Source organism: Meriones unguiculatus, chromosome 1, assembly GCF_030254825.1.
Source record: "Meriones unguiculatus strain TT.TT164.6M chromosome 1, Bangor_MerUng_6.1, whole genome shotgun sequence".
NCBI classification, from domain to species: domain Eukaryota; kingdom Metazoa; phylum Chordata; class Mammalia; order Rodentia; family Muridae; genus Meriones; species Meriones unguiculatus.
The window spans coordinates 26,856,917-26,871,020 of record NC_083349.1 but is presented as its reverse complement, the minus strand read 5'-3'; the positions used below and the strand labels follow the sequence as shown (position 1 = coordinate 26,871,020).

General features: G+C 41.5%; 1 protein-coding gene across 3 annotated transcripts in view; it reads left to right on the top strand.

Moving 5' to 3' along the window:
- Positions 1–14,104, top strand: part of LOC132654762 (solute carrier family 22 member 19-like) — a 96,102-nt gene that overhangs the window by 60,183 nt on the left and 21,815 nt on the right. For 2 of the 3 annotated variants that reach the window (XR_009592480.1, XM_060386010.1), the window contains exons 5-7: positions 138–261; positions 6,685–6,741; positions 8,620–8,735. Coding sequence is in view for 2 of the 3 variants with exons in the window: in XM_060386010.1 (XP_060241993.1) it covers positions 138–261; positions 6,685–6,741; positions 8,620–8,735 (297 nt within the window). In the remaining variant the exon portion in view is untranslated. The remainder of the gene's footprint in view (positions 1–137; positions 262–6,684; positions 6,742–8,619; positions 8,736–14,104) is intronic. The other variant, XM_060386018.1, reaches the window with a different exon arrangement.

Below are 14,104 nucleotides of genomic sequence, written 5' to 3'. Positions count from 1 at the left end.
CATCATGATATAATACTATAGATTTTTGTTATAACCGAATGACTGGTAAGTATTAGATTAAAAATAAAACTATTCAAGAATAAATTTAATGTAGACAATGACCCCGTGAGAATTTATGTCCACATGGTTTTGAGCAGGTGGGTGTCAGAGTCAGCTCGGTGGCTTATTGTGACTAACAAACCCCAAAAGGCCTTAAAGGAACTTCGAAAAGTTGCATGCAAGAATGGAATGAAGAATTCTGAAGACATCCTTACCATGGAGGTGAGCATAATGCCAGCTTTTTATGACACAAAATACACAATCTTTGACATGTGTATGAGTTAGTGCCCAAGATAATATATGATCTCATTAAGTCACTGGATACATTTCTTTCATTCAAAGAGAATGGTGTAAAAAAAAAAAAAAAAACCCTTCTTAGATGGTATCATTCATATTTAAACACTTTATAAAGACATGATTTATACACAATGAATTAATTCTAAAATTTATACCTGCACAAAATGTATTATTTTATTAAAACCCCTTCATTACCACTCCTATTGCTTCTTTTCAAAATTTATTTTTATTATTAATTACAGTTTATTCACTTAGTCTCCCAGCTGTAGCCTCCTCCCTCATCCCCTCCCAATCCCAACATCCCTCTCTTATCATCTCCCATGCACCTCCACAAGTCCACTGATAGGGTAGGTCCTCCTCCCTTCCTTCTGACCCTAGCCTCTCAGGTCCCATCAGAACTAGCCGCACTGTCTTCTTCTGTGGCCTAGTAAGGCAGCTTACCCTCAGGTGGGGATGATCAAGGACCCAGGCACTGAGTTCATGTCAGAGACAGTCCCTGTTTCCATTACTAGTCTCACTTGGAGACTGAGATCATGGGCTACATCTGTGGAGGGGTTCTAGGCTATCTCCATGCATGGACCTTGGTGGGAGTATCAGTCTCAAAAATGACTTGTTTGCCCAGACTTTTTGGTTCTGTTGCTCACCTTGTGGAGCTCCTGTCCTCTCCACATCGTTCTATATCCCCCTTCTTTTGTAAGATTTCCTGCATTATGCCCAAAGTTTGGCTATGAGTCTCAGCATTTGATACCCTGATGGGTAGAGTCATTCAGAGGGCCTCTGTGGTAGGCTTCTGTCCTGTTCCCTGTTTTCTCCCTCTTCCTATGTCCGTCCTGTTTGCCTTTTTGTGAGAATATTACTCATCTTACCTAGGGTCCTCTTTTAGCTTCTTTAGGTGTATAGATTTTATAATGTTTATCCTATATTATCCTAGATTATATCCACTTATAAGTGAGTATATAGCATGTGTATCTTTCTGCTGCTGGGATACCTCACTCTGGATGATCTTTTCTAGTTCGCACCATTTGTGTGCAAATTTCAAGATCGCCTTGTTATAATTGCTGAGTAGTAGTCCATTGTGTATACCACAACTATACCACAATTTCTGTATCCATTCCTCCACTGATGGATATGTGGGTTGTTTCGATGTGTGATTTCAGCTTTAATAATGTTTCATTTACAAATGCAGTTGCTCATGTATTTGGGGCATATATGTTCTGCACTGTGGTGTCCTCATGGTAAAATTTTCCTTTGATGAGAATGAAGCGTTCCTTTTCATGTTTTTAAATTAATTTAGGGTGAAAGTCTATTTTATTAGATATTAGGAGAGCTACCTCAGCCTGTTTTCTGGGTCCACTTCCTTGAAAAAGAGTTTTCCAGTTCTTTATTCTGAGGTAGTATTTATCTTTGTTACAGAGGTGTTTTTCTTGGTTGCAGCAGGATGTTGGATACTGTTTCTGCAACCATTCTATTAGTCTGTGTCTTTTTTATTGGAGAATTGAGTCCATTGATGTTGATATATAATAGTGACCAATGAATGATAGTTTTTTTTATTGTGGAATTGGTGGTGTTACTGTGTTTCAATGTTTGTTTTCTTTTAATATTTGTTGTGAAGTTATCTATACTCTCTCTTTTCTTGGGTGTAGTGGATTTTGCTAGACTGGAGTTTTCTTTCTAGTATTTTCTGTAGGGCTAGTTTGCTGTGTAGATATTGCTTAAGTTTAGTTTTGTCATGGATATTTTGTTTCTCTATCTATGTTGATTGAAAGCTTTGCTGAGTATAGTAGTCTGGGTTGGCACCTGTTTCCTTAGAGTTTGCATGACAACTGCCCACGCCCTTCTGGCTTTCATAGTTTCTATTGAGAAGTCTGCTGTGATAGGTCTGCCTTTATATTTTACTTGGCCTTTTTCCCTTGCTGCTTTTAATATTTTTTTCCTTGCTCTGAAGATTTAGTGTTTTGACTATAATGTGACATGAGGAGTTTCTTTTCTGGTCTAGTCTATTTGGTGTTCTGAAGGCCACTTTTATGTTAATGGACATCTCTTTCTTTTAGGTTGGGAAAATTTTCTTCTATGATTTTCTTGAAAATATTTTCTGGACCTTGGAAGCTGTAATCTTCTTTTTTTGGATATTCCTATTATTCTTAGATTTCTTCTTTTCAGGGCGTCCTTGATTTTTTGGATGCTTTTTGTTTGGAACTTCTCCGATTTTACTTTTTCTTTGAAAGACATATCAATTTCTGCAATTGTATCTTCAGTGCTTGAGATTCTCTATTCCATCTCTTGTATTCTGTTGGTGATGCTTTACCTTTGTGGTTCCTAATAAGTTCCAGGATTTTCTCTATTTGTGTTTTCTTCATTGATTCTAATTCTGTTTTCATGTCTTGCACCATTTCCTTCATCTGTTTGAATGTGGATTCCTTTCTTCCATGATACTCTTGCTCATTTCTTCTTCATATGCCTCTATTTGTGTGGTTATATTTGCCTGTATTTCTTTGAGAGCTTTGTTCATTTCCTCTTTATGTGCCTAGAAGAACTCGATTAACATAGCTTTAAAATATTTTTCCTGTGTGTCTGATGAAATAGCATATCCATCGATTTGGGGTATTTCTGGTGAAGCCATGATGTCCTGATTTTTGTTGGATGTGTTCTTACACTGACCTGTAGCCATCTGCTTATCCATAACCTTCACTGTTTTATCCTGGAGTCTGTAGTTCAGATTGGGTCCATCTGTCTCTGGTGTCTGGAGTATTCTCCAGGAAGATGAGAGAGGGCCACTGTTTTGAGAGTGGATGTTGGTGTTTCAGCTGTAGCGAAGGGAGGAAGGTCACAGGAGCATTTGCGCAAGTGTGGGCATGTGTGTGGAACTGTGCCTTGAAGGACAGGGTGCTAGAGAGTGTAGATTACTAGAAGGGTGGAGCTTAAGTGCAGGAGGAGGTGCTGGCGCTGTTCATGGGCACATTGCACATGTGCAAGTGACCTGAATACCTCAGTGTCCTACAGGCCTGTTGTACTGTCCTCATGGTATTCAGATCTGTCTGGGACCTAGGAATCATTTGCCTGGACTCCAGTATTAGACCCACAGAACAGGGACTTCAATGTTGAGAAAGTGGTCCCAAGGATCCCTATGTTCCCACAGTAGGGGTGTGGGTTGGAGGGATCCAATGTCTGTCTGCTAGAATAGAAGGACTGTGGACCTGGGGCTCTGCATGCATTCACTTGAAGGCAACCTCACTCACTCACAGGCCTAATCACAGGCATTCTTCCTGTTCCTTACTCGCAGATTTGAGCCTGCACGGGTAAATGTGAGTGTAGGAGGTCCATCAGCTCAGTGGTGTCCACTGTTTGGCCCCTGGGAAGGGAGACCTGTACTTGGGGCAGCTACCTCTGCCATCTCAGTCACAAAGCCTGGAAGATCCTACTTAGGGAAGCCACCACTGGCATCTCAGTCATGGAGCACAGAGATTCTTCCTTGGGCTAGCCGCCACCCCAGCACAGCTGTAGACCTGGGAGGCCCATACTGCGACCACCTCTGCCTTCTCAGTCACCAAGCAGGGAGGCCTGTGCTTAGGGCAAGGGGAAGTGCAGGAGGGTGGAATATGTACCACGCTCAGTTCCTGCAGACCTCCATGGGTGACATGTATCCAACCTGTCCCAGTTGACAGGTTCTCCCCTCTCACACAGGAAACCTTAATGTTGATGTTCTGGCTTCAGTTACCCCTCCACTCAGTTATTTCAGAATTCTGCATCCTGGGCCCCTCAGATATGGTGCATGCTGGTTGCTGCCATCATGGACTCTTCCCTATTGCTACTTATTGTTGCACAACCATGTTTGTGGAAGCTTTATTTGTAATAGCCAGAAGCTGAAAAAAGCCCAGATGTCCCTCAACTGAAGAATGGATACAGAAATTGTGTTATATCTACACAATGGAATATTACTCAGCCATGAAAAATAAGGAAATCATAAAATTTGCAGGTAAATGGTGGAAATTGGAAAGGATCATCTTGAGTGAGCTGTCCCCAAAACAGAAAGACAAACATGGTATATACTCACTCATATAGACATATAATATAGGTTAAACCTACTAAAATCTGTACATGTAAAGAAAATAATCAAGAGGAAGGACTCTGACTAAAATGCTCAATCCCCATCCCAAAAGGCAAAGAGAATGGATATCAGAAGAAGAAAACAGGAAACAATTTAGGAACCTGCCACAGAGGGCCTCTGAAAGGCTCTGCCCTGCAGAATATCAAAGCAGATGCTGAGACTTATGGCCAACTTTTGGGCAGAGTTCATGGAATCTTATGAAAAAAGTGGGAAAGAGTAATATCTGCAGAGGACAGGAACTCCACAAGGAGAGCAACAAAACCAGAAAATTTGAACACAGGGATCGTTCCAGAGACTCATACTCCAACCAAGGTCCATGCATGGAGCTAACCTAGAACCCTTGTACAGATGTAGCCCATGGCAGTTCAGTGTTGAAGTGGGTTCCATAGTAATGGGAAGAGAGACTGCCTTGACATAATCTGATTGTCCTGCTCTTTGATCACCTCCCCCTGAGGGGAAAGCAGCCTTACCTGGCCACAGAAGATGACAATGCAGCCACTCTTGATGAGATTTCATAGAATAAGATCAGAAGGAAGGAGAGGGGGACCTCCCCTATAAGTAGAGTTGGGGAGGAGCATGCGTGAAGAAAGGGGAGGGCAAGTGGGATTGGGGGTAGGAGAGAGAAGTTTATGGGGGTATACAAAGTGAATAAATTGTAACTAATAAAAGTTTTTAAAAAATTTAAAAAAAAGAAGTGAGAGAGAGTGGTACCTGGAGAGGACAGGAGCTCCACAAGGGTCTTTTCTGAGACTGATACTCCAACCATGGGCCATTCATGGAGATAACCTAGAACCCCTGCTCAGATGTTACCCATGGCAACTGAGTATCCAAGTGGGTTCGCTAGTGAGGGGAACAGGGACTGTCTCTGACATGAACTCAGTGGTGGGCTCTTTGACCAGCCCCCTGAGGGGGAAGCAGCCTTGCCAGGCCACAGAAGAGGTCTCTTCAGAACTGTATAGATCCTCTTTCTCTGTGGCCTAACTAGGCCACCTCCAAGGAGAGGTGATCAAAGATCTGGCCACTGAGTCCATGACAGAGACAGCCCCTGCTCCCCTTACTAGGGAACGTACTTGGTGACTGAGCTGCCTACGGGCTACATCTGAGCAGGGGGTCTACTTCCTCTCCATGCATGGTCCTTGGTTGCAGTAGCGGTCTTTGCAGGTCCCTCTGGGCCCAGAATTTTTGGCTTGGTTGGTCTCCTTGTGGAGTTCCTAACCCCTCCAGGTCTTTTTATCTCCCCCTTCTTCCATAAGATTCCCTGCACTCTGTCCAAATTTGGCTATGACTCTCAGCATCTGCTTTGATACCCTGGTTGTTAGAGTCTTTCAGAGGCCCTGTGTGGTAGGCTCTTCTCCTGTTCCCTGTCTTTTCTTACTTCTGATGTTTATCCTGTTTGCCCTTCTAAATGAGGACTAAGCATCTTCCCTAGGGTCCTCTTCATTGCTTAGCTTCTTTAGCACTATAGATTTTAGTATGTATAGCCTATATTATATGGGTAATATCCACTTATAAATGAGTATATACCATGTGTGTCTTTCTCCTTCTGGGATGCCTCACAAGGGATGATCTTTTCTAGTTCCCACCATTTTCCTGTACATTTCATGATTTTCTTGTTTTTAATTGCTGAGTAGTATTCCATTGTGCAAAAATAACAGAATTTCTTATGAATATTGTATCTTATGAAGTAAGAATTTCTTGTGAATTGTGTATCTTATGAATATTGGTGCCCAAGCTTTTGGGGCATAGATATTCAGAACTGAGATGTCTTGGTGATGTTTTAGTTTGATGAGTATGAAGTGTCCTTCCCATCTCTTTTGTTTAATTTTGGTTGAAAGCCTATTTTATTAGACACTAAAATGGCTACTTTAGCTTGCTTCTTGGGTCCATTTGCTTTAAAAACCTTTTTCCCACCATTTAGTCCTAGGTACTGTCTATATTTATTGCCTAGGTGTGATTCTTGTATACAGCAGAATGTCACGTCCTGTTTTCATATCCATTCTGTTACCTTGTGTAGTAGGCTTCCTTGGATTGGAGTTTTCCTTCTAGAATATTCTGTAGAGCTGGTTTTGTAGATAGGTACTGTTTAAGTTTGGCATGTTGTGGAATACCTTGTTTTTCTCCCTCAATGTCAATTAAAACTTTTGCCTGGCATATTAGTCTAAGCTGACATCTGTGATCTTAGTGTCTTTAAACTATTCAGCAGGGAGAGGACTGTAAACTGAATGTTGTTTGGCCCAACTCAGGCCTCCACAAGATGGAGGACCACTGGCTGGAGGATCCCTCTGCTGGCTGTGCCTCAGGTGGGTCAGACAGAACAGGCAGATCAGGAGCAGTCCTTGGTCTTAAGGGGTCAGAGGCTGCAACAAACTGGTGAATGGGTGCTGGTGTTATGGATCATATTCAGCTGCACAGCTGCTTGCTGGCCCAAGCAGGCTCTGAACTCCTGGCACTCAGAGTTGGCTTGACTCTGCCACCTTGGACCTAGGACCCAATATTGTCAATCTGGCCTCTACACTGGGATCAGAAGAATAGTAGATTGGGGTTGGAGCGCTGCCTCCAGTCCAGACACTGCCCTTGTGGAAGTGGGAGTGATCCTAGGTCTGGTTCATGCAACAAAGTGTCTCTGGACCTGAAGGCCCCAGGAAGGCAGAAAGCATTGTGTGGTTTCTACAACAAGGCTTGCAACAAGGCTTGGGCTGGGCTTGGCCCTTGGGTCCTGTAATTTGGTCTTGGGATGCTGGCTTTGGTAACTTGGCGAGGGAACAGAAGTGATCCAACGTCTGGTTACTGAAGTGTACCTGTAACCTGTAGGCAGGAAATGTTGTGCAGGCACTTGAGACCTGAAACTGGAACTTGGCTAGGCAGTAAACATCCAAACTCAAACTGTGTCAGGGAGCCATTTGTTGAACCGGACATTTCTCTTCCCCTGTGGGTGAAGCACCTATATCAGTATTTTGGAAACTGTTGCTAGGCTGCTTACCATAACCCGCGGTCTCTCACCTTCTGCTTCTCAAAGACAGTATGCAATAACTGCCACCATCTTGGAAATCTCCCCCACTTCTTTGACTTTAGCCTCACTCAAATTTTCAGAATATGATCAGGTTGCTGCTAGAATTTGTTGTTGTTTCTCAACAAGGAAAAATTAATGAATGTCCTTCATTCCAATTCCCAATGAAGTGCTCTTTTTCATGTGAAATCTCATGGAGAAGATCCTCACTGTTCAGATTTGTATCAGTATTTCAGTATACTAAATTTCCACAAAGACAATTCTATTCTCTCTGTACTGATTCTGAAAACTCCTCCGAGTTCTACTAACAAACCACAACTTGGTTAGCTTTATCAGAACAACAACAAGACTTATAGTACCAATTCTGTTGGCTACTTTTGCATTGCTCTGACAAAGATTTACGACAGAAACAACAAAATGGAATAAAAATATTCTAGGCTGATGGATTCTCAACATTCAGTTAAGCATAGTGAACATGCCTGGCAATACTGAGAGAGGGGTTTGTAATAGAGACTTGTCAAATCATGGGGACTGAGAAGCATATCCATCATCAAAGGGTAGCAATCATTTTCCAATACCAAACACCATTAAGTATTAAAGAAAGGTAAGCTTTATCTCCCAAGAGCACTTCAGCCTCTGAAACATACCAGAAACCAAAAAAAAAAAAAAAAAAATCAACATCTCAACAATATGCTATGTTTTCATTCAAATAGCAAGACACACACACACATAAAGAGAGAGAGACCTTGGAATAAATTCACTTTTTTAGTCTATTTTTCTGCCACTGGAAACATTTTATAACCATAGGAAGCTGATTAAAAGAAGGATGAGACCAAAACAAATGAACACACACAAACACACACAGAGAAGCATGCACATACATGTGAACTCACATAGACAACCATACTAAGTTGCCATATTATTTAAATTCATTCTAGTATGACTAGAGATTTGGACAAGAATTGTAGTTACCATTTACTTGCAGTCCATGTTCTGTAGACATCTACTGTTTAAAATGTCCTCTCTAGAAATAACATAGGTTCCTTGATGGCTGTGTTTTTCTCTACAAAGGACTAATAATTAATGATCTGGTATTCTGTAAGCACCTAGTATGCACCAAGATGCTCATCATTTTGTGAGAATTAAACTGTTTTTTATTCTATTTATAAAGGTTGTGAGAACCACCATGAAGAAAGAATTAGAGGTTGCACAAAACAAACCTTCTCTGTGTGACTTGTTCTGCACACCCAACTTGAGATGGCGTGTGTTTCTGCTGTCCCTTTTGAGGTAAACTTCACAGGGTTTTCTGTATTTGTCTGTTTCCATTTCGATGGAGATAAAATTTTGATTATATATATAATACATATATATAATGTATATATAACATATAATTCATATATATATATATATATATATATATATATATATATATATATATATATGAATAGATACAAAGGCAAGGTTATAAAATAACCCTTACCTGGACAAAGCCCTTTTAGGGCTGCAGGAGGTCCCAGTCTCCTTGCCAATGAAAAGTTACTTTTTTCAAGGGAGTCTCACAAGGGAAAAAGAACACTTCTAAGGGATGGACCCATTCCTAACTTTAGATGGCTAATTAAAAATGAACTCAATGGGAGGAGGGGAAAGATGGCGGCACCGGGAGGACTCTCATTCTGAGCAGCAGCACAGCAGGATCAGCACAGTGACCAGCAATCAGAACTCTCGGCCATAAAACACAGTCATTGTGTTTCCCAGGTGAAAGGATACCCCACGGTGGGTATTCAATCAGCTTTTAACTCACCAGGCTAAACCGCAGAAGAGATCCCGGTTCCGCCCGACGCTTGGCTGCCGGCCACCAGCCCCAGCCCCAGCCCAGAGCCACAAGCCAGTGTCTCTGGTCATGGTCCCAGACTGAACCGTGTGCACCACACTATCAGAGACTGGAATTTTCAGTTGAGAGATAACCCCAGGGTACAGGAAACGACTGGGACCGGCCTTAGGTCACCCAGACATCCCCTGGAAAAGACTCGGGCAGGTTCCACGAGCACCCCAGGAGCCAGCCTGGAGCCAGAACCGGGGACCCAGGTTCCGGCACAGAGCCCTGCCAGCGTGCGCGCCTGATTCACCACCGGACATAGAAATGGCGGGACTGATCTCAGAGCACTCAGCTCACCCCCAACCTGAAAAGGTCCCCGGAAAATTACCCAGCATAGGGAGGCACTCAGGCTCCCAAAAGCTGCAAAGGCAGACACAGGCAGTTTCTGCACACCAGACAGCTGGCAGAGACTGAGCCGCCATCACACAGCTGTGCTCCAGGCACAGGCAGTTTCTGTGGCCAGCCAGCTGGCGTACACTGAGCAGTGTGCACCAGGGCAAAAAAAGACACTGGGAGTCCATGTCTCCAGAGAATCCACGGGGAAGGAAGGAAACTGTACTGACCTAAATCACTGAATCCTTCCCTAGAAAAAGTCTAGCAGTCTAGTGGGGCCGAGGCGCCAACACTCAGCTGTGCTCCAGACATAGGCAAAAACAGTTGAGGCGCGCCTGATGTCCAACTGGGTCACAGCTGCTGATCATTAAATTTAAAACAAGAAACCCAGAAACAGGGCAGCTGCCCTCAGGACTTCCCTGGGTGAGAGGAGAACCCTCTCGACTAATAAAGACCACAGTTACCACTCAGGTCTATATCCCTGAGGTGAGCAACTCCTGAAAAAACACCAGCCATCCAGGGACTATACCCAAAAAGCTGAGAAGACATCCTTCAGGAAAAACCAGCTTTCTGCAAAGGGGATTCTCTCCACCACAGGATCCCCAGGAACCACCAGAAAATAACCCCAAACACCTAAGATAACACAATGGGTAGAGGCCAGCATAAAAGCTCAAGCAACAAAAGACAGAGCAATATGGCATCTCCAGAACCCAGTTACCGAGGGGCAAGTAACCCTGGACACCCCACCATAACTGAAATCCAAGAAGATGACCTAACAAGTATGCTCATGCAGATGATAACAGAGGAAACAAATAAGATTCGTAAAGACATAGAGGAAGATAAACTCAAACAGAATATTGCCATCTGTAAAGAAATAGAGGAAGCTGCAGCCAAACAGTTTATGGCCTTTAGAAAGGAAATGCTTAAAACACTGAATGAAATGATAGAAACAGAGTTGAAGGAACTAAAAGAAAAACAGGAAAGTACAATCAGACAGGTGAAGGAAGTAAACAAAACAACTCAAGACCTGAAGATAGAATTGGAAAAATTAAAGAAAACACTAATGGAAGAAATAATGGAAAAGAAGAATCTAGGGAAGAAACCAGGAACTACAGAGATAAGCATAACCAACAGACTAAAAGAGATGGAAGAAAGAATCTCAGGTGTAGAAGATACAATGGAAGAAATCGATGTATCTGTCAAAGAAAATGTAAAATCCGAAAAATTCCTGATACAGACCGTCCAAGAAATCCAAGACAATATGAAAAGACAAAACCTAAGAATAATAGGTATGATGAAAAAAGAAGACTCCCTTCTCCAAGGCCCAGAAAATATTTTCAACAAAATCATTGAAGAAAATTTCCCCAAGCTAAAGGAGAGGCCAATTAGAATACATGAGGCCTACAGAACACCCAACAAATTTGACCAGAAAAGAAAATCCTCCCGCCAAATAATAATCAAAAGAGTAAGTATACAGAACAAAGAAAAAATACTAAAAGCTGCAAGGGAAAAAGGCCAAGTAACATATAATGGCAAACCCATTAGAATCACACCTGACTTTTCAACAGAGACTATGAAAGCCAGAAGGGCCTGGACGGATATCATGCAGACCCTAAGAGAACACAGATGTCAGCCAAGGCTACTATACCCCACAAAACTCTCAGTCCTCATAGATGGAGAAAACAAGATATTCAATGACAAAAACAAATTTCAACAATACCTACAAACAAATCCAGCATTACAGAAGACACTGGAAGGGAAAATACAACCCAAGAAAGCTAGCTACATTCAAGAACACACAGGAAATAAATAACCTCACTTCAGTAAAACAAAAAACAACCAAGCACACAACCGTATGACCACAGCCAACATCAAAATCAAGAGATCTAACAGCCACTGGTCATTAATCTCTCTCAACATCAATGGACTCAACTCTCCAATAAAAAGACACAGATTAACAGAATGGATATGTAAACAAAACCCAGCAATCTGTTGCATACAAGAAACACACCTAAGACACAAAGATAGACATTATCTGAGGGTAAAGGGTTGGAAGACGACTTTCCAAGCAAACGGACCCAAGAAGCAAGCAGGAGTAGCCATTCTAATATCTGATAAAATAGACTTTCAACCAAAATTAATCAAAAGAGATGGGGAAGGACACTTCATACTCATCAAAGGAAAATTCCACCAGGAAGACATCACAATCCTGAACATCTATGCCCCACATACAAGGGCACCCACATTTGTGAAAGAAACATTGATAAAATTTAAAGCACATACAGATCGCCACACATTAATAGTGGGAGACTTCAACACCCCACTCTCAACAAAGGACAGGTCAATAAAACAGAAATTAAACAAAGAAACAATGTCTCTGACAGAGGTCATGAATCAAACGGACCTAATAGACATTTACAGAACTTTACACCCAAACACAAAAGAATTTACCTTCTTCTCAGCACCTCACGGAACCTTCTCCAAAATAGACCATATAGTGGGTCGCAAAGCAAGCCTCAACAGATACAAGAAGACTGAAATAATCCCATGTATCTTGTCTGATCACCATGGAATAAAGCTGGACCTCAACAAAAACAGAAATAACAAAAAGCATACACACACACGGACTGAACAACTTGTTACTAAATGACAGCTGGGTCAGGGAAGAAATAAAGAAAGAAATTAAAGTCTTTCTAGAAATCAATGAAAATGAAGACACAACATACCCGAACTTGTGGGACACAATGAAAGCAGAGCTAAGAGGAAAGTTCATAGCACTAAGTGCCTTCAAGAAGAAATTCGAGACAGCTCATTCAAACACCCTAATGGCTCACTTAAAAACCCTAGAAAAAGAAGAAGCAGACACACCAAGAAGGAGTAGACGGCTGGAAATAATCAAACTCAGGGCTGAAATCAATCAATTGGAAACAAATAAAACAATTCAAAGAATCAATGAAACCAAGAGCTGGTTCTTTGAGAAAATCAACAAGATAAACAAACCCTTAGCCAGGCTCACTAAAAGGCAGAGAGACACCACCCAAATCAACAAAATCAGAAATGAAAAGGGGCATATAACGACAGACACTGAGGAAATCCAAACAATCATTAGGACTTACTTTAAAAGTCTATATGCCACAAAATTTGAAAATCTAAATGAAATGGACAATTTTCTTGATCGACTTGACTTACCAAAGCTGAATCAGGACCAGGTAAATCAACTAAATAGTCCTATATCCCCCAAAGAATTAGAAGCGGTCATCAAAAGTCTCCCATCCAAAAAAAGCCCAGGACCAGATGGCTTCAGCCCAGAATTCTACCAGACCTTCAAAAAAGAGCTAACACCAATTCTCTTCAAACTATTCCACAAAATAGAAACAGAAGGAATATTACCAAATTCATTCTATGAAGCCACAGTCACCTTGGTACCTAAACCTCACAAAGACTCAACAAAGAAAGAGAATTTCCGGCCAATCTCCCTTATGAACATTGATGCAAAAATACTTAATAAAATACTTGCAAACCAAATCCAAGAACACATCAAAGATATTATCCACTATGACCAAGTAGGCTTCATCCCAGGTATGCAGGGGTGGTTCAATATACAGAAATCCATCAATGTGATCCACCATATTAGCAAACTGAAAGAAAAAAAAAACCACATGATAATCTCCCTAGATGCTGAAAAAGCCTTTGACAAAATCCAACATCCATTCAAGTTCAAAGTATTGGAGAGATCAGGGATACAAGGCACATATCTAAACATAGTAAAGGCAATATACAGCAAGCCTATAGCCAACATCAAACTGAACGGAGAGAAACTTAAAGCAATCCCACTGAAATCAGGGACAAGACAAGGTTGCCCACTCTCTCCATATCTCTTCAACATAGTGCTGGAAGTCCTTGCTAGAGCAATAAGGCAGTTGAAGGAGATCAAGGGATACAAATTGGAAAGGAAGAAGTCAAATTATCACTATTTGCAGATGATATGATAGTATACATGAGTGACCCCAAAAACTCTACCAGGGAACTCCTACAGCTGATAAACACCTTCAGGAACGTGGCCGGATACAAAATTAACTCAAAAAAATCAGTAGCCCTCCTGTATACAAAAGACAAAAGGGCTAGGAAAGAAATTAGGGAAACAACACCCTTCACAATAGCCACAAATGACATAAGATACCTCGGAGTAACCCTAACCAAGGAAGTCAAAGACTTGTATGAAAAAAATTTCAAATCTCTGAAGAAAGAATTAGAAGAAGATATGAGAAGAAGGAAAGATCTCCCATGCTCATGGCTTGACAAGATTAACATAGTAAAAATGGCCATCTTACCAAAAGTAATCTACAGATTCAATGCAATGCCCATCAAATTACCAACACAATTCTTTACAGACCTGAAAAGAAAAATTCTCAACTTCATCTGGAATAACAAGAAACCCAGAATTGCT